Consider the following 23,771-nt stretch of genomic DNA (forward strand, 5'->3'; position numbering starts at 1 on the left):
TCCTTTGCTTTCTCTATCTTCCCTGGGTTTTCTGGATTCTGCCCCACCAGATCTGATTCCTGCTCTGTGCTGTTCTGAAGGATTGGCGTTCGTCATCATCGGTGAAACTTAGCTGCCTCCCTGACTGGACACCACAGCAAAGGGGCTTTGCTGATCTTTCTGTTAGAACAGTAATGACTTTCTTGGAATGTAATCCCAGTGGTGTCTCTTTTTTGTGTAGCCCGGAAGAATACCTGACTACCATCGGCACTTCTTCAGAGACCTTATAAAAACCACTCTGCCGTCAAACGCAACTGAGTGACTCTGGGCTGTTCAGGAGGACCTTAAGAACTGTGGCTATCGATTCACCTGGAAGATTCAACCACTGCTACCCAGAGCTGCTGCTGGAATACCATGTCTAAGAACTCGGAGTTTATCAATCTGTCATTTTTGTTAGATCATGAGAAGGAAATGATCCTGGGAGTCTTAAAGAGAGATGAATACTTGAAAAAAGTGGAGGACAAGAGAATAAGGTAATATTTTTTTTAAACTTTTCTGCCTTTCCTGACTGTTGTCTGTTTGAAGCCAGTTAGATCAGAAATTGGACAACTGTGACCATGCTGGGGACAAATGTTGGTCAGTGACTTCATGGGTTCCCAGCAGTAGCCCAAATACCAGAACATGTCTTTGATATTTTATCATTAGCTAGATGGGCGGATGGAATCAATCAGATAATATGATGCTGATGAGAATGCCCATTTGCTAATAACATCCTAAGTGGCAGTGAAGTAGAAGGACCGCCTTCCACTTTGAATACCCGCTCTGAGATGTATTAGTTTTGTGACCTTGATCTAGTGACTCAGTTTCTCCATGCCTCGGCTTCCTCATCCCTAAAACAAGGATAATAAAAGTGCCCACCTCATAGGATTGTTGCAGGGATTAAGGAAGATAATACATGTGCCGTGCCTGGTATGTAAGTTCACAATTATTTATTTATAATGCCTTTCTCAAGTCAGTCTTTTTGGGAATTCCTTCCCACCATAACTGAGAGCAGAAGGGGATCTGGATGGATATTAAGGAGGGCACGTTTTGCATGGAGCACTGGGTGTTATACACAAACAATGAATCATGGAACACTGCATCAAAAACTAATGATGTACTGTGTGGGGACTAACATAACATAATAAAAATATATTGCTAACCAAAAAAAAGGGGGGGATCTGGAGAGTGAAAAATTCTCATTTTTACCCCAGAAATGGCCTGAATTTTTAAAAATAAGTTTCTGTGTGAGTAACGTTGAGTAATATGGGGACAGTTTAGTTTCCCATCAGTTGGGGGCGAAGTTGCTATCTAGCGGGATCCCCAGGCATGACCTCACCTGTGTTTCAGCTAGCATCCATTCTGATTGGTTGCATCACCTCTTCCGAATGGTCCCAGCATTGTTCTGATTGGTTGTCACATCCACTGGGATTGGTTGCTGCTCGTGCCGTGCTGCTTGTTAAATATATTTGGCTATTACATCTCTCCCCTGACTGGAGGAGCAGAAATAAACAGAGTTCCCTTCTCAGCGACTACCTACTGTGCAGCAGGTAGCTTTTTTGTCTTACGTGTCTCCCAAAACTGTGATCATTCTGACCACAACGCTGTGAAACCGGAAGTCAACCGTAAGAAAAATTCTGGAAAGACCACAAAAGACTATTTTATTTTTTATTGAGGAGAAAACCTGTCTTAAGGTTATCTTTATATGTTGCAAAGATATTCAGTGTGCCTAAAGGAACTAGGATCCTAGAATTGGAAATACATTGAAATATTCTCCATTGATGCTTAATTCATAGTTAAGAGCCCAGAATTTTTATTTCCATCATTCGTAGGTATTCAACCAATCTTCAAGAAATAAAGGCTTTGATGAAACTTATTGCAGTTTTTCTATGCCTGGAATTCAGGTTAAGGCAGTTAATGATTTTTAAAGATATCAGAAATGATGTTTTTGGGTTTTGTATTCCAGTCATGAAAAGTGACTAAATTTTCTAATGTGCTGCAAAAAGTTATATTGTTTATGGGAGGTGAGGTACTAGCTAGTAACTGATGACATGCACGGGGGAATTAAAAATCACTCTATTCAGGAAAACACAGTTTAATAGCCGCATCCTCAGAAACGCAGAAGTACAATGTATAGGAATTTGTTCAGAATATTTGCTTCTGTCATTCCCAATAACTTTTCCTAATAATCTGTTATACTCTCTTTTCCTTTTTCTGTTTCTTCCCTTGTCCTTTTTCCTTATTCTCTGTAAAAAAAATTTAGCCAAATGTATAATATACAACAGAACTATTGAGAATAAATTTGCTGCTTTCCTACCTCTTCAAATGTGTTTGAGGAAAGCAAAAGAAAGGCTTTGATAGATCTAAGTGGTAGCTTTATAGAAAATAGATTTTTTAAAGCTGCTATATCTTCTTCTCTTCTTTAATAGCAATAGTGGCTAATATTTTATTGAGTTGTTTTTTTTCTTTTTTTCTGCACCAACTGTATTAGATATGTTGTCTCCTTTTGTTCTCAGCTACCAACATATGAGCCTAGGTCAGATGACTCAGGCTCTGCCACTCTTAATAGCTTTGTATATTGAGAAGCCACACCAAAGTGAGTGGCATGGTGTTTAGAGTGTGTGCTGTTGAATCACATATCCGCATTTGTTGATTCACATCTCAGTTACACCATGAAATCTTGTGTCACTTTAGATAGGTTGCTTCCATGAATACATCTAGTTCCCTCATTTGACAAAACAGAAATAATAACATTAGGCACTTCAAAAGGTTGTTGTAGGGATTAAATAAGCTAATATTATCAAGAGCTTAGAAGAATGCTGGCATACAGTCAGTACTTAATAATTGCTGGCTATAATCCTCAGCCCTATCATTGGTATGTGTTGTAGTGAACACTAGCCGTGCTCCACTGAGCTCTGCTCGGGTCCCTTGTGGTCTGTGCACTCAATCTCCCAGTTTCCACATGTTTACTGCTAAGGGTGGTGTCTACTACCTTCTTTAGAGGACTGCCCTTGGGTGGCTAGAGTTGCCCGTAGAACTAGACATCCACAAGTACCAGGCAAACTTGAGTTTCTGTCCCCACTGGGCAGCCCCAAGCCAATGGCTGACAGACTGCAGTGAAGCTTCTGCCTCATAGCTTCCCGTGGAATCATGCTGAGGCTGGACTTCACCTAAAGACCACACCCTTACTTAGCCCCTCTCCCCTTTTCTCTCCTGCCTCCCCTATTCCCATTTATGTTCCTCCTGAGAGTACTCTGTAAGTCGCTTACACACAAATCCACATCTCAGAGATAGCTTTTGGAAAGCCGGACCAAGAAATTTGCCAGACCAAACAGGGAACGTAATTGCTCTTGCAGTAATTGTTTTTACCATGTTATAGAAGTACAAGTTGATATTTTGTCAGTGTCTAGAGGAAGTGGAATTAATTACGAATAAGACAGAAATTGAAGGAATGGTTTCACAGAAGAGCTAACGCTTGGGCTTGGCCTTGAAATGTGAAAAAGATTTGACAATCGGCACTTACATGTCAACTGCGTTTTAGCTGTTTACCATGAACCACAAAATTGCCTTCAGATTCTGCTAATGAGTTTCAGAAGGAAATGGAAGACCAAGAAAAGTTTTAAGAATTATGATGATTACAGAGAAGTAAACGATTTGGAAAGTTAGTAAATTGGACTTTGGAAAGCAGTGGATTTATTGTTTCTTTGTGGTGTGTTTATTCGCTTCAGTAGGTTATTCGTAAAATAGAAAAATAGAAGAATGTAAAAATTGTGTTGAATCAGTGCTTTAGGCCTGATGCCCAGCTGTGCTCTACAGTCCACATAGCCCCGGAAGTGTGACATTAGTTAAAGTGGGACTGGTCTCTGGGTGTTCCTGAAGGTGCTCTGCACCCAGAAGGACACATGGCAAGCCTGATACTTACCTCCAGGCATGAACTGTAGGCTGGGAAGAGGTGTCCACCTACTAACAGAGCATTTTAGGTTCACCCAAGAGGCTCCAATGTATTTGTTTTCCTTCAGACCAAACAGGAAGAAATGGTAGGAGATATCTAGACCCAGGTTTCAACTATTACAGAGTAGGAGTATTTTAAATGTTCTCTGTGAAGAACAAATCACTTCGTTTTGCTGATGGCTTTAATGCAGTGAAAAAAGAGGGAGGAAGTGATGCTAATAAAATTGAGCTATCAACAGTGAATGCAAATGGGAAAAATAGAGTTTGGAAGCACAAAATAAAGATCTTTGTTGATCATTTTTTCTAACTTTGGAAGAGCTCGCCCTAACATAAAAGAGGACATGGTTCATAGTATCTACTCCTAAAAAATACCTCATTAACAAAATCTTACTCTGCTTGATCTTCCACACCTAAAAACAAATGTCTACTTTGTGGTATTGACCTATATAAGAAATCTTCAATTTATAATTTTAGCAGTTCATTTGGACTTTATTCTTACTGAGAAGATGTCATTTCCATTTGGCCACAAGAGATGAAAACGTATCTGGACTTAATGTTCTCTTTGGCACCTATTCTTGGGCTTGTCTCAGTAATGAACTCTGCTGGTCGCCTTACAGCATACATTTCTCTTTTCTTCCTCCCTACCCAAATCTTGATTTTACTCAGCTCCAGCAGTGGATTTTTAAAAAATAATTAATCATCCCTTGACTAATAGTCCTCTAGCAACTGTCATTGGTCTGGAGGTAGACATGAGATCAAAACTGAGCCACTCAAACATATAGCCCAGATTTATGGAAAGTTCTCTTTCCCACAGGACATGTTCAGTGAAACATGTTATCACAGTTGCTGTTGAGGATGAAAGCTAGCACAATGATGAAGCTGAGCCAAAAGAATGGCAGAGAATTGTTGCCAACATCCTGGTATACTGGAACCTGCCACACCACTGGACTTCTTCTATAAGCATATATTTCCATGTTATTTATAGCGACTTGAGTCTGATTTTCTGTTACATGCAGCCCAAGGCATCCTGTAATCTCTAAGATTCAGAAGTAATCAACATTTGTTGAGAACCTTCTGTAGGCCAAATGCTGTGTATTTGTTATTGGAATAATAGAGGTGAGCAGAGGGGTGCCTGGGTGGCTCAGTAGGTTAAGCATCTGCTTTCAGCTCAGGTCATGATCTCAAGGTCCTGGATGAGTATCAGGACCCAGCTGAGGGATGTGCCTGTGGCTACAGCAGCCCCTCCTGAAAGCCCAGCAAAGCAGGGGCAGCAGCCCCCAGCCACTACCTGAGCCCAAAGCACCTGCCGTTCCTGGGAGCTGAGCTCAACATGGCCTGTGAGGACTCTTCTCCAGCGCCTGGCCTCTCCGAGGCTCTGCTGTCTCTCCATGCCTGTCTCTGTGGGGTTGGACCTCCCAGCTTCACAGAGCACTCCCCCAGTTACACACACACACACGCACATGCACGCGCACACTGGCATGGAGACAGGCCTGCCCTTGGTGTCTTGGAAACATCCCCTAACATTGTCTGCTTCTCCCTCTCCCCATCCCCCGCTCATGCTCTCACTCTCTCTCTCTCCAATAAATAAATAAATAAATAAATAAATAAAATCTTTAAAAAAAAAAAAAAAAGGTGAGCAGAGACACAATATTAATGTTTGTTGGATCCACAAACATAAAGTTAAGTTTGCAGTCATGAATCAGGCTTTATCCATGGTGTAGACCAGAAGTCAGTAAACTTTTTCTGTAAAGGGCCAGATAGTAAATATCTTAGGCTCTGTGGGTATATGTTCTATGTTAGGATTGCTTCAGTCTGCATTTGTAGTCTGAAAGCAGCAATAGAGAACGTGTAAACAAATGGGTATGGGCAATAAAACTGTATTTACAAAAACAGGTGGTGGGCTGGATTTGGCCCAGGGGCTGGGATTTGTTGACCTTTGGTGTTGAAAACAACACCTCGGTAGAGTCTAGCCTTGTGAATAGCTGTATACACCTAAAAGCCTTGATAAGCCACCTTCATTGAGAACAGGACATTTATAGTCCAAGAGCTAAGATGGAGTCGGACTGGAACCCATCAGCCGTCAGAGACAGAACTCGGGCTTCCGTCTGGGAGGTTAGATGGCTCCACAGGGTCCTGCCATCTCCAGGAGATATTTATGCCTCACTCAGTCTGTAGTGGCTCATGCCGGAACAGCGTAAATGTGTTTCATTGCCTCTCTAGAAGAACAGTACAGCGCATCTGGAGGTAGAGAAAATACCAAGAACCAGCAGAAGGTTCTGCAAAATTGTCAGGGACAGTTTACAAATTCATTTTCCCGACGAGCTAAGAACTACTAATATCCCATTTACAGATGGGTAAACCGAAGTACCAAGTTAAATAACTCAACCAAGTTTGCACAGCTAGTAAGTGGCCCAGCTGTGGTTTGTAACCCCACCGTCTGGCTCCAGAGCTCTCAGATCCCTCTGAGGTTTAACTTCTGCAGGGATGTATCTGACCCTTCAGGAGGCCAGAAAAAAAGGGAAGGGTAAACTCTTCACTGCCTCCCTCACACCAGAGAATGTATTAATCAATTCACAAATGATCCTCATTTAATCCCTGTGTCCTCTGCGAAGGATGTACCAGTCTGGTAGCTGTGGCACCTGAAACTTCCCAAATAATTTGCCAAGCTGGTAAACATCAGCAGTGAGATTCTCCCATTCCATGTCGCTTCCCTTTCCTCTATGCCGTGATGTTTATGCCATCAGGGTACCTCTTCAGAACCTGTGGGGAGTCTGCCCCTAGCCGTACTCTCGGAGAAATGGAGCAAAACAGAAAACATTCCTTCAGCCTGGTATTTACGGACAGTTCTGACCTCTAAGCTGGGTAACATTATCCAAAGTTGCTCTGACATTTATTGAAGCATCGCTTTTTTTACGCAGTGAAAACTGACAAGAGTTCCTCAGGCAGTTCTAGTCTTTATGCTGACTGAAATCCAAGTGCAAGTGTATTATGTTTTGTTCCACACAGCTGGCTCAGCTGAGATGGGCTACCAAGCAAGCCAGAGCTTAGTGTCATCAGGAGACCCCAGATCCCAGCCTGGAAACTGCCATTCACGTTATGGCTTTGTTTTTATGTGGTTGATTCCATCATTTTAGAACAGGAGAGGGAAGAAAAGAGAAGAAAGGAGAAACAGAAGGGGAAAGTGTATTCAAATTGGCTATTTGGAATCCTGCAGATAAGCTAAATAATCGGTTCAAATGGATTTGAAGTGATTTCAAGAGTTACACATTCAGCCTGGAAGTTAGGGAGACCAGTAAGTGCCAAGCAATAATATCCTCTTAATACTCTACAAATGTTTGATCTGTGGGGCTATTTGTTTTTCCAAATCTTATCACTACCACTAAGCACAAAATTAGTTTGACCTTCTGAAAAGCCTAAAGGCTCACTGTCCCCATAAAACACCAGGAGAACTATTGGAGTGGACTTCTAGTTTGATAAACATTTTGTTTCAATCCTAATGGAATTGCCACAAAGCTTCTTAGTGGATTAACAGAAACTCCCAGCGTGAACATACTGGCTCCCCAATAAAACCTAAACTCTTTTTGAGTCACAGAGAAAGGAAAAAGAAAATCCAGCTCTGCTTTAAATGAATTTAACACCTGGGAGGTTTTCCTACCAAAGAACTTAAGAATTTCCATATATACAGCTCTTTCCTCCAAGTAAGAATTACTTGGAGGGCTCACCTTGGGAAAGGGCCACACATACCTGATATTTGGGGGCATTTCCAACATTGGATTATCCAAATGAATAAACATACTTGCCAGACCATATTTTTTTTTGTTTGAAATAATAGGGTCACCATAGTCATAAGTAAAATTGTCACCTATGTAGAATATGTGTGTATTCTCTCTCATCTTTGACTCCTCTCCAAATTCCCCTTTCAGTACCCTTTTCCCCTTCCTTGCGTTCTGCTCTAGCCAGAATTGGTATAGAGGACATGCCCCCCAGCTAGCGTGGGTTAATTGGCACTCACATGCAGGAAACTACCACTCCTTTTTACTATAAGTTGAAGAAACAAAGACCTATAAAGCCCACATTGTTCTTGGGGTAGGATGTTGGGACTGGGAGGGTGAGTGAAGAGGACTTGCCCTCCAAAGGTAGGTCAGTTCATTAGGGAAGTTCTAATTAAGCAAATACCAACTGTATTCTTGGGAAAATAGGCATTTTATTTCTAAGGAAATAATACAAGTGAAAACTTCACAGAAATGTCACCTCTGACATTTTAGATTTCAGGCATATGGCCATTTTATATCAACAGTTTATATGAATGTTTATATATTAATAGGAATTAGGGTTTAACTGATTTAAATCTGTAATATTAGGCTGACATGCACTGACTAATTTTTCTTTTTTTTAAGATTTATTTATTTTAGGGTGCCTGGGTGGCTCAGTTGGTTAAGCGATTGCCTTCGGCTCAGGTCATGATCCTGGAGTCCCGGGATCGAGTCCCACATCGGGCTCCCTGCTCAGCGGGGAGTCTGCTTCCCCCTCTGCCCTCTTCCCTCTCGTGCTCTCTGTCTCTCATTCTCTCTCTCTCTCAAATAAATAAAATCTTAAAAAAAAAAAAAGATTTATTTATTTTAGAGAGTCCTTGAGCAGGGGGGGAGGGGCAGAAGGAGAGGGAGAGAGAGAGAAGCAGACTCCCAGCTGAGCGCACAGCCCAATGCAGCGCTCAATCCCAGGACCCTGAGATCAGGACCTGAGCCGAAATTGAGTCAGTCTCTTAACCGACTGAGCCACCTAGGCACCCCACATTTACTAATAATTCGTAAACATTCCATGCAAATGTCTAAAATTAATGAAACTTGTATATATGTATATATGTATATATATGTGTATATATATATATATAAACACATTTTCAAAAGTGTTTAAACTCACTAGGATCTGAAAAGGGTATCAATGTCTACAATATTTTTTATATCCTAAATCCTCAATCCAATTAAAGAAATATTTAATATTTTCTTGTACATTTTCATTATAGATGTAATATATTCATTATAGAAAATTAGAAAATACATGTAATTTTAACTTTAAAAACTCACCCTCTTCCCAGAGACAATTTCTGCTTGTTGAATTTCCTTTCTGTCACATGACTATACGTAGCTGCAAGGGAGCTTGGATATGTCACTGGGAAATGTATTCTTCTGGGTTGCCATGTAACCAACTCACATTTGGGGTTTGTACTGGCATAAAAGAGTAGAGGGAATATTGGGAAACAACCAGCAATCTGAAAAAAATGGGTGTAATTAAGAATTATTAATTAGAGGGCGCCTGGGTGGCTCAGTTGGTTAAGCGACTGCCTTCGGCTCAGGTCATGATCCTGGAGTCCCGGGATCGAGTCCTGCATCGGGCTCCCTGCTTGGCAGGGAGTCTGCTTCTCCCTCGGACCCTCCCCCCTCTCATGTGTTCTCTTTCTCATTCTCTCTGTCTCAAATAAATAAATAAAATCTTTAAAAAAAAAAGAATTATTAATTAGATTTGTTTATTACTCAGCACAGATCTCATCTTCCTTTTCATGGAATCTGAAAGCAATTGTCAGAGGTGAATTTCAATGAAGCAAACATCATGGTATCTCTTACTGCAATTCAATATAATAAAGTTAGCTTTGGTTTAAAAAAAATAGCGCATAAAGAAAACGATATTTGTATTCATCTCAATGAATTTTGAAGAAATGCTGACTTGACATCCCTTGTACTATGTACTGCTACTGGTAACTAGAAAAACTGTTGGAAGTGGGTTTTTTTGTAATCACCTTTAGCTATGAAAATATGAGTTCCCATAAGCACAACCTAAAGAGGTAAAATGGGAAAAATCAAGTACTGACAGCTGTCTTTGGTGAGCATATAAGTCCTTCCTTACTGCATTTAAAATAATTTAGTTTACACAATTTCAGTTTATAGACATTTTAGAATAAATGTCAGCTCTATGGTTATAAAAATTTAAACTAGTGTGTGCCTGTATTCAGTAGCAGAAGTAGTCTTCAAGAATTTTTCAAGGGCAACATGTTCTCTTTATCTTTTTTGGTGTATGACTGCCCCATTTCCTCCCATCAAGATAATCCTTGCAATGTCAGAGCAATAATCTTTAAAAGCCCTGTAATTTATCCATGTTTTTTTCTTTTTTGCTATGCGAATTCTATCTCTACCTCTTCTTTTTCTGAATGATTTACCATATTGGTAACAGGACTTTCTGCAGTTTTTGATACTCAAGAAAGGTATCCTTTGGATTTCAGATTAGCAAAACACATCCTTGTTCCTCATTGGGCCAGGAAATCGAGACAATAGCTATTAATATTTAGTTATTCCAAGACATTCCAAGACTTGGTTTGCTCATTACATATGAGATCAGTTTCTGCAATAATTTTCAGACTGTAGTTAGTAAACAGTTGTTCGTCTGTTTACATGGCTTTGTGAGATCTCCTGGTATATTCCTATGAGCTGAGTGTTTTATTACCAGGAAGTGCTTGGCGTCATTTGCAGACATGAAGATTCCACAATGCCCTCTCTCCTTGGGACAATTTCTAAACACATTAGATTGGCACAATTCACAAGATTTCTTTGTCTAGACAAGTGTAGTTTCAATCCTGTTCTTCATTACTTTCTCTGAAGTAGCTTTCTATCTGGACCGAACTTTTCCCCAATTCTCACATGGTCTTGATTCTTTTTAGTAGTCTTTGATTTGAAAGCAAATCAAAAGCTATATAAAGTTTATTAGGACCAGAGGGGTGTTTGTTGAAGAACAGCCCCATTGAGGAATGTTTGACTTTGTGATAAGAGGCTACTTGGACAGATGGCTTTTGGTGGGAGAAGTCAGACAGCAGCAACCCTTCATGTTTATTGAGGTTTACCTTTGAGGGTGCTTAGCATGGTTTTGCAAAACTAGGAAAAAAATAGCAGTTATTGATAAGTGCAGTGTCCTTTCTGAGCAAAAATATGTTAACAGAATAAGAATCAAGAGGAATCTTGGGGAAGAGTGCAGATTTTGAAATCTAAAATGCTGGACCTGGGGCGCCTGGGTGGCTCAGTCGGTTGAGCGTCTGCCTTCGGCTCCGGTCATGATCCCGGGGTCCTGGGATCGAGCCCTGCATCGGGCTCCTTGCTCCGTGGGAAGCCTGCTTCTCCCTCTCCCACTCCCCCTGCTTGTGTTCCCTCTCCCACTGTCTCTCTCTCTCTGTCAAATAAATAAATAAACTCTTTCAAAAAAATGAAATGCTGGACCTGAATCCTGATGGCAACACTTACTAACCCTGTGATCCATAGCAAGTTTCCTACCTGAGATTCCATTTTCTTATTCCTAAAATGGGAATCGTAATGTCTTTCTCATAGGATGCTGCCAATGCTTAATGTGTAAAACAGAGCGGCTGTGGTTATCGTGGCTGTGTTGTGCTGTTTAGGTTTTAAAAATAGATTCTGCACACAGAAGTGACAACCAAAATGAAAAAAGTATTTTTATAACCAGAATACAGAAAGGAGATCTGATCACCCCTGGATTTTCCTTAGGCAATTATGAGCTAGCCCCAGCCCAGTGTTGATGGCATTGCCTCTGGATGCGAATGAAAGATGGGAATGCTAGGAGCTCTGCAGCCCTTGGCATTAGGCTGCTGTGACATTATTTTGCCTGTGTATATTATTTCAGTCATTTTTGTCTCATTGTTTCTGGTTTAACAATACTTTTCATCAGTCACTGTGGTTTTGCTCTCTCAAAGGAATATCAAACTCTAGTTCTAGAGAAGGATTTAGAGTGCAGGCCTTGCAGCAGAAGCTGAAGCAGAACCTGATAGCAACATTTTTTTCTAAAGATTCTATTTATTTATTTGTCAGATAGAGGGCACACACAAGCAGGGGGAGCGGCAGGCAGAGGGAGAAGCAGACTTCCCGCTGAGCAGGGAGCCCGATGCGGAACTCCATCCCAGGAAGCTTCCCAGGGATTAGTATCATGGTATCTCTTACTGCAATTCAATATAATAAAGTTATATTGACCTGAGCCGAAGGCAGACACTTAACCGACTGAGCCACCCAGGCATCCCGATAGCAACATTTTTGTAAGTGGACAATACTGAAAAGACCTAATATTTACTGAGTTCTTATTATATTTGTTGTAAAATAGTTTTGGCTGTGGGTGACAGAGACATGTTATAATAACAGCTTAAATAAGATGGAAATATATTGCTCTTTAGTAGAAAAGCCTGGGTTGGTTGGCAGCTTTGTGATACTGTTCTGGTGGCTCCATTATAGAATGGGTCTGGGCACCTTGTCTTTTTTGTTGTTCCACCGCCTTGACGGTTTAGCTCATAATCCAAGATGGCTCACTCCTCTGTTCTCATCCCAGCCTCTGAGAGGGAAGAGGGGTTCAAGGGAAAGGGATAGCCCTTTCCCTTTAAGGTCCTGACCTAGAGGTTGCCTATATCATTTCTGATCACATCCCATGAGCCAACATTTAGTCTCATGACAAACCTAACTGCAGGGGATACTGGGAAATGTAGTCTTTATTCTGAGCGGCCACGAACGTAGTTAGACATGCCACTAATACGGAAGAGGAGAAGAGCTATGGAGAAACACCTACCAGAATTGCCTATTTCATAATCACAACATATCAAGCTGGGCTTAACACTTCCCTCAACGTTCACAACATTATCTTCCTTAATGCACACAACAACCTTACGAGGTTGCAACTATTATGATTCTTTTTTACAGGAGTATTTTGAGGCACTGAGAAGTTACATAATTTTCTTAAAGTCTCAGATATAAAAAGAGACAAGGCCAGGATTTGAACCCAGGCAGTCTGCCTTCAGAGCCCTATGCTCTGGGCCACGATATAGTGCTTGCTTATTTGTTAACTCTCTTGGGCCTTGATGTGTTCTGCTAGATGAGACGGGGGGATTGTTGAAGGCATCAAGGGATCAAAGATGCTTGGTGAACTGTTATTTATAGCTTCCTCTTCCAGGCAGCTATTTGCTTCCATTCCAAAATTCTTGTCTTCTTCGGTGCAAAATAATGTTCAGTACAATTGAGTCTAGACAGGGTAACAAAAGAAAAAGAATGCCACACAAATGTGACAGGAATTTTAATGAAAGCAATTCCTGATTTGAAAGGAGTATGTCTATGCAATGATAAAGCAGGCAGTCTTTGTAATGCATTGAACATTTTTGATGATGGGATGGAAAAAAATGAATTCAGTGTCTCACAGGATATAGCAGGGAAAAGATTCTATCATTTAACTACAGCTGAGATAGTTTATCTCTTCAGTCTTTAAGATTTCAATTACATATGGGTCATCAATTTGCATGTTAATATCAGCACATCTGTGTAGCAACAAGGAAATCTAAGGAATAAACTAATATTTTAAAACGCAAGAGCATCCTGAGTTCATCTCAAATAAAGAATTGGTGTTAGCTGGTATTAAATGTCTTCAACTTTTTTTTATTTTTATTTTTCATCAGGTTTTAACTGTTGATTTGGGTCCGTATTTATCTCTACTACACTTTTCCATCCATCTCCCACACTCTTTGATTCTCTCCAGACAAGAACAAATGGAGTAATTGGTTAGATTTCTTATATTGGCACGAATCAAAATGGTTTTTCTTTCTGAACAACAGTGTAGGAATAAAGTTAAGGAAGACAGAGAAAGTTTGGGAAGTTCTTAATGAATAATTGAGAACAGTTTTTGTAGTTTTCTCAGGCTGGAATTACTTTTTCAGAGTGTGTTTGATCTCAGTTTTAGCCAATTTTAATTTGACTTTATTCTCAGTAGACCCAACATTGTACATATTTTTCTCTTCTCATTCTCCTTTTAATAATGATGGCTTCATATTGTAAAGCCCTTTATAATTTACAGAACACCCTGCCATACTTTATTGCCCCTGACTCCTGTAAACAGCCTTGGAGGAAGATATGAAAGACATCATTATCTTTATTTTGAAGTTGAAGTAACTGAGACCCAGAGAGGTTAACTTGAATGCCCAGTGCCATCTAGTTAGCAGCACGGCTGAGTTTTCCTTCCTTCCCTTCACTCTTTACCTTTTTTTTTCTCCTTCCTTTCCTCCCTCTTCCTCTTCCTCTAGCACTTGCTAGCTTGTGCTTATGCTTTCTTTTATCCATTCAATCAAATGGTATCTGTTATGTTCCAGGCACTAGGTTATGTGCTATAAGATGCATAGCTAAACACAACAGATATAGTCTTGCCCTCACGGAGATTATAGAGGAATTGGCAAGACAAACATTAAACCAGTAAAAACAGCCAAATGTACAATTAAAAATTACAGTAAGTAAAAAAAAATTACAGTAAGTGCTATAAGGAAAAAACACGGTTCTGTGAGTGAGAATAAGATGGGTATCTGCTGTAGATTTGGTGGTCAGAGAAAGCCTCTTTGGGGAAGCAGCAGTAAAACCAAAATAAAAAGGATACAGGGAAGTCAGATGAAGCAGCCAGATGAAGAACTAGGCTGGACTTATCAGGATGGGCTAAGTGATGCTACAGTAACAGCCCCAAACTCTTAGTGGCTTAAAACCATGAAGGTTTATTTCTCATTCGTGCTGCCTGTCCATAACAAAACAGCTGAGTACTCTCTTTTGTAGCATCCTCAGACCAGGACTCAGACAAAGAGTAGACACTATTTGGGACATTGCCATTCTCCATGCAAAGAAGATGGCATGTGGTAAACCATGCACTCGCTTTTAAAGCTTTTACCTGGAATCACATCCCACATTTCAGAGACCAGTGTTAGTCACAGGACCACGTTTAATGTCAAGAGGCAGGACTGTTCGGTCTGACTCGTTCCACTTTCCCAGCCTCCCTTGCAGCTAGAGGTGGTGATAGGACACTGTCCGATCAGGGGAACCTAAGGAGAACTCTGATGGGGGGGAATTCCCAGTGAACTTTCATTTTTCTGTCAAGAGACAGGTACAGCCGACACAGCTTGCCCCTTCCTCCTGTCTTAAACACGGATGCTATTCTGGAGCCGGCTGGCCAGTTTGCATAAGAACGATAAGCCACAACTTGAAGATAGGGGACCTTCAGGATGAAAGGATCCTGAGTCCCTCAATGACCTGATTTGCAGCTGAACTAATGTAAGAACTGCCTAATTCTGGATTTCTTGTTATGTGGGTAAAAAATGAAGCCTATTTTTAAGCCTGTTACTTGGAACCAGAAGCATTTCTAGCCTATGTGGGTGCGGGAGATGAACTGATACTGTGCTTGAAGCCCAAAAAGTCATCTTCCTCAGATACATTTCTCAGACTGGGTCAGCCAATATAGGAACCAAATAAGGCCTACCTTGCTTTGTTAGTAAAGCAGAGGGTTAGTAAAGCAGAGGGATAGTAAAGCAGAGGGAAAAGACATCTCCCATCCTATTCCTCTCTCCAGGCTCCCAGTACTCCCTTTCTCCTTGATACCAATTCTCCACTTGCATACTTTTTTTCCTAGTTCCAGTTGCCCTCCCTCTAACCTTTCTCCTCTTGAGTGTCTGAAAATGGCTATGTCCATTTCATGTAAATTATCCTAGGCATGATTAAATTAGGTCAATTTCTAAGCGATCTGAAAAATCAGGCCGTTTAGTATTTTGTGCCGGCCTGTGGAATTCTTTCCATCCTTTCCCACAAACTCAGATAGCTCCCAGGATATGTGGGACAATTAGCACCAATTGCCTTAAAAATGTGCTGACTAGTGTGTTGGGACCTTTAAATTCCTGCTTCCTCATGGCCTGATTTACATGGGGCCCCAGGTCTTTTCAGACTCTAGAACTGAACTAGATGAAACCTGATTGCTAAATAGAGTCCTGTCAGTGGAGCACAAAGAAAGATGCAATGAAAATGTTTCAGGGCCGGGGCGCCTGGGTGGCTCAGTCGGTTAAGCGTCGCCTTCAGCTCAAGTCATGATCCCAGCGTCCTGGGATCAAGTGCTGTGTGAGGCTCCCTGCTCAGCGTGGGGGTCTGCTTCTCCCTCTCCTTCTCCCTCTGTTCCTACCCCCCACTTGTGTGCTCTCTCTCTCTCTTTCTTTCAAATAAATAAATAAAATCTTAAGAAAATGTTTCAGTTTATGGCCATAATTTCTCCAAGTGGTCTCACCCACTCTAAGGACCTACTAAGTGATTAAGGAACTGGTAAGTTGAAGTGATTCAGGCACCTGCTCATGGAATTTTTTTTCCACACGAGAATTTGCCTCTGGAATGTCCTGGAATACCCCTATTTTCTCCATTTATTACTCTTCAGCCCAGCAGCCTATTCAGATAGGACTGCTACTCATAATTGCTATCTTTGTTCTACCCATTTTAATTACCTTGTTTCTTTGTCATTGTTGCATGCATTGTTGTAGATTTCGAATAAGTAGTGTTTTGTGTCTCTTATGCCCTGAGGTGTTCAAACATCTGTTGTGATTTTCCAGAAATACAATTGTGGTTTTCAAATGAGAACTCATTCTGTTATTTTAAAGCTTCTGCAAGTTTTCAAAAGTAAATTGTGTGGAGCTTTTCTTACATTCAATTTCATAAGCCAGTTGTTCATGAAAAAAAGGACATAAGGGTACTTTGTAAGCTCTAAATCAGGAATTAGGAAAATTTGTTGTGGGTTATTGTTTGTGTTCTGGTAGATAAGAATGAGGACCTAAGAGCACTCTATATCTGCCTGTTGTAACACAGGAATCATCTTGTGTGGTTTGTCCTCTTCTTGACTAACATGAGGCTAATGGGAATTTCTTAACAGATATCCTGTTTTGACTCATTCTTGTCTCTGAGTACCAGAATGCCTGGCATACAATAGACACTCGAGAAATGTTCATTGGATGAATGGAGGATACAATTAATCAAAGGTTTTAGAAACCTTACTCCTCCCTTTTTAAATTCCCATTTAGAAATCTCTCATTAGGCTAGGAATTAGAAGACCTGGTTTCTGGTTTTATGTATACTGCTCACTATCTTTAACGTGAATGATGTAATACTTCACAAGTTATTTTGAAGACCCCAAAGAGTTAATAAATAGTTTATAACATTTAAGTACCTTATACATCTAGCACAGAATTGGGTCATGAGCAGTATACTCAAGAAACTAAAGTCGTCATTCCTGCTTTTGGGGAGATGCTAGTCTAGTCTGGTATAACAAAGCTCAGTACCACAAATGTAAAAGGAAATGATATGAGATGTGTGGAATGATTCTGGGATGTTTATTTTTTCTGGAACATAGAAATGTTGTGTTCAAGAAGGGACTGGAGGGGTGCCTGGGTGGCTCAGTTGGTTAAGTGTCTGACTCTTGATTTTGGCTCAGGTCATGATCTCAGGGTCATGAGCTCGAGTCCTGCTTCAGGCTCTGCGCTCAGCAGGGAGTCTGCTGGAGATTCTCGCCGTCTCCCTCTCTCTGCCCCTCCCCCTGCTCATGTGCAAGATCTCTCTCTCTCAAATAAATCTTTTTTTTTTTTTTTTAAAGGGACTGGAAATGGATAACATAAAGGAACAGCATGTCTCTGAAACGTTTAAGTGGAGATGAACCTATCTTTTAGAGTAGTGTCTTCCAAATTTGGCAGTATATTAGAATAAATAGTCACACTTAAAAAAAAAAATGCCATCAGAGTCTGGCAGGGAGAAGGGTGAGACTCGAGAATCACTATTTTTTAAAATCTTCCCAGGTGATTCCAGCCTATAGCCAGATTTGAGCCCAAATGTTCCAAAGCTATGCTTCTCAAACTCTGATCACCTGGAGATTTTGTGAATATGCAGAATCTGATCCAGTAGGTCTGAGGTGGGGCCTGAGATTCTTCATTCCCAATAAGTTCCCTGATGCTGGTGTCGCATCACTTTGAATAGCTTGTTTCTAATGTGTTTATTTAAAAAAATTACATGTCAGGTAGTAAAAGAAGGGACATGTAACTAGCATTTACTTCGTATATGCCGGGCACCATGCTGGTACCTTTACATATATCATCTTGTTTAATCTTAAAAACAATCAGGTAAGGGGGTGCCTGGGTGGCTCAGTTGGTTAAGTGACTGCCTTCGGCTCAGGTCATGATCCCGGAGTGCCAGGATCGAGTCCCACGTCGGGCTCCCTGCTCAGCGGGGAGTCTGCTTCTCCCTCTGACCCTACCCCCTCTTGGGCTCTCTCTCTCACTCTCTCTTTCAAATAAATAAAATAAAATCTTAAAAAAAAATCATGTAAGAACATTATTACCCCCATTTTATTTTATTTTATTTTTAAAGATTTTATTTATTTGACAGACGCAGCGAGAGAGGGAACACAAGCAGGGGGGAGCGGGAGAGGGAGAAGCAGGCTTCCTGCTGAGCAGAGAGCCTGACGCGGGGCTCGATCCCAGGACCCTGAGATCATGACCTGAGCCGAAGGCAGACGCTTAACAACTGAGCCACCCAGGTGCCCCAATTACCCCCATTTTAGAAATCAAGAAACCAAGGTGTAGTGGGTGAATCTTTGCCTCAGGTTGCACAGCTAATTCATGACAGAACCTAGATTCAAACCGAGGCATACCTGACAGCAAAAGCCAGAGGTCGGTGGAAGTTGTTAGAAAACCTCAAATGCTAAGCACAGTGTTGAGATCTGAAATGGCGGGACATGTCGGAAAACTCTCTATGGGATCACTTAAGGGAAGTATCAACGTTGCCAAGCTTGATTTCACACTCTTGCTTCACGTAGTATATCTAGACAGGTAAGGAACATGGTATTGTGCAAGCTGCCAGGTGGGTTGTGCTCCATTGTTAGGGTGTTAAAGACCTACTTGAAGAAGTTAAGATAGAATGGCAGGAAGTACCAAGAGCAAAATCGTAGTGCTAGTGGAAGATGTCAAAATTCAAATGCTAAGACATAAGCGCTATGTTTTTCAACTACTGATATCAAAGGATTGTTGATTCAAGAGAGAGAAATTGTGTTTTCTGAAAGTATCTGGCTCTGACTACCTGATTCTTTCAAATCCTCTTCCAAATGAAAATACCGCTTCAATGAAGAGAGCTCCTCTCCTGTTTTCTTTTTTTATTAAGTGATTTTTTTCCCCCTTTTTCCTTCCAGGAAGCTGAAAAATGAACTCTTAGAAGCAAAACGTAGAAGTGGGAAGACTCAACAACAAACCAACAGAGTCTGCGTTCACTGCCAGAGAAACCTGGGCTTAATATTTGACCGAGGAGAGCCGTGCCCCGCCTGCTCCCTGAGAGTGTGCAGCGAGTGTCGGGTCTCAGGCCTTGATGGCGGCTGGAAGTGCACTATCTGTGCCAAAGTCGCGTGAGTTTCTTGCCCTGGTGTGCAAAGCCAGATCTGATGACTGAAGGGCTTGGTGTGGGGAAAGAAAAAAAGAAAGGAGTGTTTAAAATTTAAGGATAGAGAGTAGAATTCAAATCTAGCCCAACCCAGGCTCAGCAATGCCTTTGTAGAATTCTGGGGCTGGGGGCTGGGCGGGGGTGGCGGTGGTGAGCATGAGCGAGCAAACACGAGCAAAATAGAGACAGAGAGTGGTCTTTTTAGTTTTGAAAACTATAAAGCAGTAAATTTGGAAGCTTCACAGAATGAGGTCTCCTACATTTGAAAACCACCCATGAGCTTTCTTCACTTCTAGCCCCACCGGACTCCACGTGCCTTCTCAGAAGCACAGGCAACTCCCCAAGGCCATCCTTAGAGGTTTGGGGTCACTTAGAGGTATGAAATATCCAGCCTGCTCTCCTTAGCAGCTGAAGGGCAAAATTTTTCTGCATCTATTGAAATGATCATATGGTTTTTATCTTTTATCTATGTGATGTATCATGTTGATTGATTGACTTGAGAATATTGAACCACCCTTGCATCCCAGGAATAAATCCCAGTTAATTATGGTGAATGAGTTCTTTAATGTATTGTTGGATTCAGCTTGTTAGTATTTTGTTGAGGATTTTTACATCTATGCTCATTAGATATATTGGCCTGTGGTGTTCTCTCTCTCTCTCTCCCTCTCCCTCCCTCTCTCTCTTTTAGTATCTTTATCTTGTTTTGGTACCAGGGTAAAGCTGGCCTCATAGGATGAATCTGGAAGGTTTCCTTCCTCTACTATTTTTTGAGTACTTTGAGAAGAATAGATATTAACTTTTCTTAATGTCTGTGAAGCCATCTGGTCCTGGACTCTTGCTTATTGGGAGTTTTTTGATTACTCTTTCAATTACAGTTGCTGATAATCTGTTCAAATTTTTTGTTTCTTCCTGATTTAGTTTTGGGGAGTTATATGTTTCTATGAATTTATCCATTTCTTCTAGATTGTCCAGTTTGTTGGCATATAATTTTCCATAATATTCTCTTATAATCCTTTTGTATTTCTGTCATGTTGGTTGTTCTCTTCTTTCATTTCTGACTTTGTTTATTTGACTTCTCTCTCTTTCTCTCTCTCGATGAGTCTGGCTAGAGGTTTATTGTATTTATTGCTCTTTTCAAAATAACCAGCTCCTGGTTTCATTGATCTGTTCTATTGTTTTTTAGTTCCTATTTCATTTATTTCTGCTCTAATCTTTGTTATTTCCTTCCTTCTGCTGGTTTGGGGTTTTGTTTGTTCTTTTCTAGCTCCTTTAGGTGTAAAGTTATGTGGTTTATTTGAGAGTTTTCTTGCTTCATGAGGTAGGCCTACATTGCTATAAACTTCCCTCATTGAACAGCTTTTGCTGCATCCCAAAGATTTTGGAACATTGTGTTTTCATATTCATTTGTCTTCATGTATCTTTTAATTTTCTCTTTGATTTCTTGGTTGACCCATTCATTGCTTAGTAGCTTGTCATTTAATCTCCATGTATTTGTGGTCTTTCCAGATTTTTTCTTGTGGCTGATTTCTAGGTGCATATTGTTGTGGTCAGTAAAGATGCATGGTATGACTTCCGTTTTTTTTTAATTTGTTGAGACTTGTTCTGTGGCTTAATATGTGGTCTGTTCTGGAGAATGTTCCATGTGCACATGAAAAGGATATGTATTCTGATTTAGGATGGAATTTCTGAATATATCTGTTAAATCTATCTGGTCCAGTGTGTCATTCAAAGCCACTGTTTCATTGTTGATTTTCTGTTCGGATGATCTGTCCACTGATGGGAGTAGAGCATTAAAGTTTCCTACTATAATTGTGTTACTATTGATTAGTTCCTTTATGTTTGTTATTAACTGTTTTATGTATTTTGGGTGATGCCATGTTGGGAGCATAAATATTTACAATTGTTACATCTTCTTGTTGGACTTTCTCCCTTATTATTCATATAGAGTCCTTCTTTGTCTCTTGTTATAGTCTTTGTCATAAAGTCTATTTTCTCTGATGTAAGTATTGCCACCTTGGCTTTCTTTTCACTTCCACTTGCATGATAAATGCCTTTCTACCCCTTCAATTGCAATCTGCCTGTGTCTTTAGGTTTGAAATCTGTCTCTTGTATGCAGCATATAGATGGGTCTTCCTTTTTTATCAATTCTGTCACGCTATATCTTTTGATTGGAGTGTTTAGTCCACTTACATTCAAAGTAATTATTGATAGGTATGTATTTATTGCCACTTTGTTACCTGTTTTATGGTTGTTTTTGGCATTCTTTGTTCCTTTTTTTTTTTTCTCTATTCTTACGGTTTGCTGGGTTTCTTTAGTGATATACTTGGGATTCCTTTCTCATTTTTTGCATATGTATTACTAGTTTTTGATTTGTGGTTACCATTAGGTTTGTATATAACATCTTATGCTTATAGCAGTCTATATTAAGTTGATGGTCACTCAGGGTTGAACCCATTCTTTGCCCCCCACCCCAGTATTTTAAGTATGTATTGTCATACTTGACATTCTATTATTTTATGATTCCCTTGACTGATTTTTATAGATATGCTTAATTTTACTGCTATTGCACTTCCTACTTTTCCTACTCCTGCTTATGGTCTTTCTTTTCCAGTCAGGGTCTCCTTTAACATTTCTTGTAGGGCTGGTTTAGTGGTCATGAATTCCTTTAATTTTTGTTTGTCTCAGATACTCTTTATCTCTCCTCCTATTTTGAATGATATAGCCTTGCTGGATAGAGTGTTCTTGGCTGCAGGTTTTTTTTTTTTTTTTTTTCCATTCACCACTTTGACTATATCATGCCACTCCCTTCTGGCCTACAGTGTTGCTGCTAAAAAAAATCAGCTGATAGCCTTATGGAGTTTCCCTTTTATGTAACTATTTTGTTTTCTCTTGCTGCTTTTAAAATTCTCTCTTTATCATTACTTTGTGCCATTTTAATTACTGCATGTCTTGGTGTGGACTTCCTTGGGTTGATTTTGTTGTGGGCTCTCTCTCCCTCCTGGATCTGGAATTTTGTTTTGTTCCCCAGATTTGGAAGTTTTCAGCTCTTATTTCTTCAAATAAATTTTCTGTCCCCTTTTCTGTCTCTTCTCCTTCTGGGGTCCCTATAATGTGAATGTTATTATGCTTAATGGTGTCACTGAGTTCCCTAAGTCTGTTTTTCATTTTTTATTGTTTTTTTTTTTTCTCTCTCCTGTTCAGCTTGATTGCTTTCTACTACTCTGTCCTCCATTCTTCTGCTTCCTCTAGTATACTATTCCCTCTAGTGTATTTTTAACTTCACTTATTGGATTCTTCATCTCTGATGGGTTCTTTTTTTTAAAATTTTTTTATTATGTTAATCACCATACATTACATCATTAGTTTTTGATGTAGTGTTCCATGATTCATTGTTTGTGTATAACATCCAGTGCTCCATGCAGAACGTGCCCTCTTTAATACCCATCACCAGGCTAACCCATCCTCCCACTCCCCTCCCCTCTAGAACCCTCAGTTTGTTTTTCAGAGTGATGGGTTCTTTTTTTGTTTTCTATCAGTTTGTTAAGAATCTCACTATGGCCCTCCACTCTCTCAAATCCAGTGAGGATCTTTATGACCATTACTTTAAATTCTCTATCAGGCATATTATTTATCTCCATTTCATTAAGCTCTCTTGCTATGATTTTGCCCTGTTCTCTCATTTGGGACCATCCTATGTCTCCTCATTTTGTCTAATTCTCTATGTCTCTTTCTGTGTTAGGAAAGTCAGCTACATCTCCTGTTTTTTGTTTTTGTTTTGTTTTGTTTTGTTTTGTTTTGTTTTTTAAGTAGTCTCCATGCCCAAGGCGGGGCTTGAACTCGTAACCCCAAAGATCAAAAGTCACATGCTCTACCAACTGAGCCAGCTGGGCACCCCTACATCTCCTGCTCTTGAAAGTAATAGCCTTAGGAAGAAGAAATCCTCTCGTACCCTGCCGTGTAATGTCCCCTGTTCACCAGAACCTGGTGTTTCAGGGTTGTCTCCTATGTGGGGAGTACACCCTACTGTTGGAGCTGAGCCGCTTTTGCCTTCAGTCAAGTTGTTTGCAATGGCACTCATTGCCTGTTGTGGGCAGGGTTTGGTCCCTGTGGTGTTAGTGGGTCAGTCTGGGGCCATCTTGGGCTTGAAGTGAGTCAGACCAGGCATTTGTCAGAAGTGCAGTAGCCCTGAAGTGCAGGGCACTCTCCCTGTGTTGTCTCCTTTGCTTTTGGTGACAAGCAGGCTCTACAGTCAGACCAGGTGTCTGCCCCCAGCCCACTGTTGGGGCTGCAGTGGGACTGGTGTGTGTGGTTAACTTCCCCTCTCCCTGGCACAGGAGTCACTTTGGAGTGGCGCTGGCCTCTGTTGAGGCTGCTGGCACACTGCCAGGCTTACGGCACTGCTTTGGATGGGCTCTGGTCAAAAGCTTATTGGAGGGGGCAGGTTCACAGGAGAATGAAAGGGCATGGCACACTGTTAGCAAGTTGGTTCTTGTAGGTGTCCGTGTGTCTAGGTTGGTG

The 23,771-nt window shown here is 40.7% G+C and overlaps 1 protein-coding gene across 1 annotated transcript in view; it reads left to right on the top strand.

Annotated features, from left to right (window-relative positions):
• Nucleotides 1-393: 393 nt before the first annotated feature.
• The window catches only part of SYTL5 (synaptotagmin like 5), a 105,999-nt gene continuing 82,621 nt past the window's right edge, over nt 394-23,771 (top strand). The window contains exons 1-2 of the mRNA XM_035002969.1: nt 394-512; nt 19,009-19,218. Coding sequence (XP_034858860.1) covers nt 394-512; nt 19,009-19,218 — 329 coding nt within the window. The remainder of the gene's footprint in view (nt 513-19,008; nt 19,219-23,771) is intronic.

The sequence above is a fragment of the Mirounga leonina genome, unplaced genomic scaffold (assembly GCF_011800145.1).
Source record: "Mirounga leonina isolate KUSES-001 unplaced genomic scaffold, KU_Mleo_1.0 Mir_101609, whole genome shotgun sequence".
NCBI classification, from domain to species: domain Eukaryota; kingdom Metazoa; phylum Chordata; class Mammalia; order Carnivora; family Phocidae; genus Mirounga; species Mirounga leonina.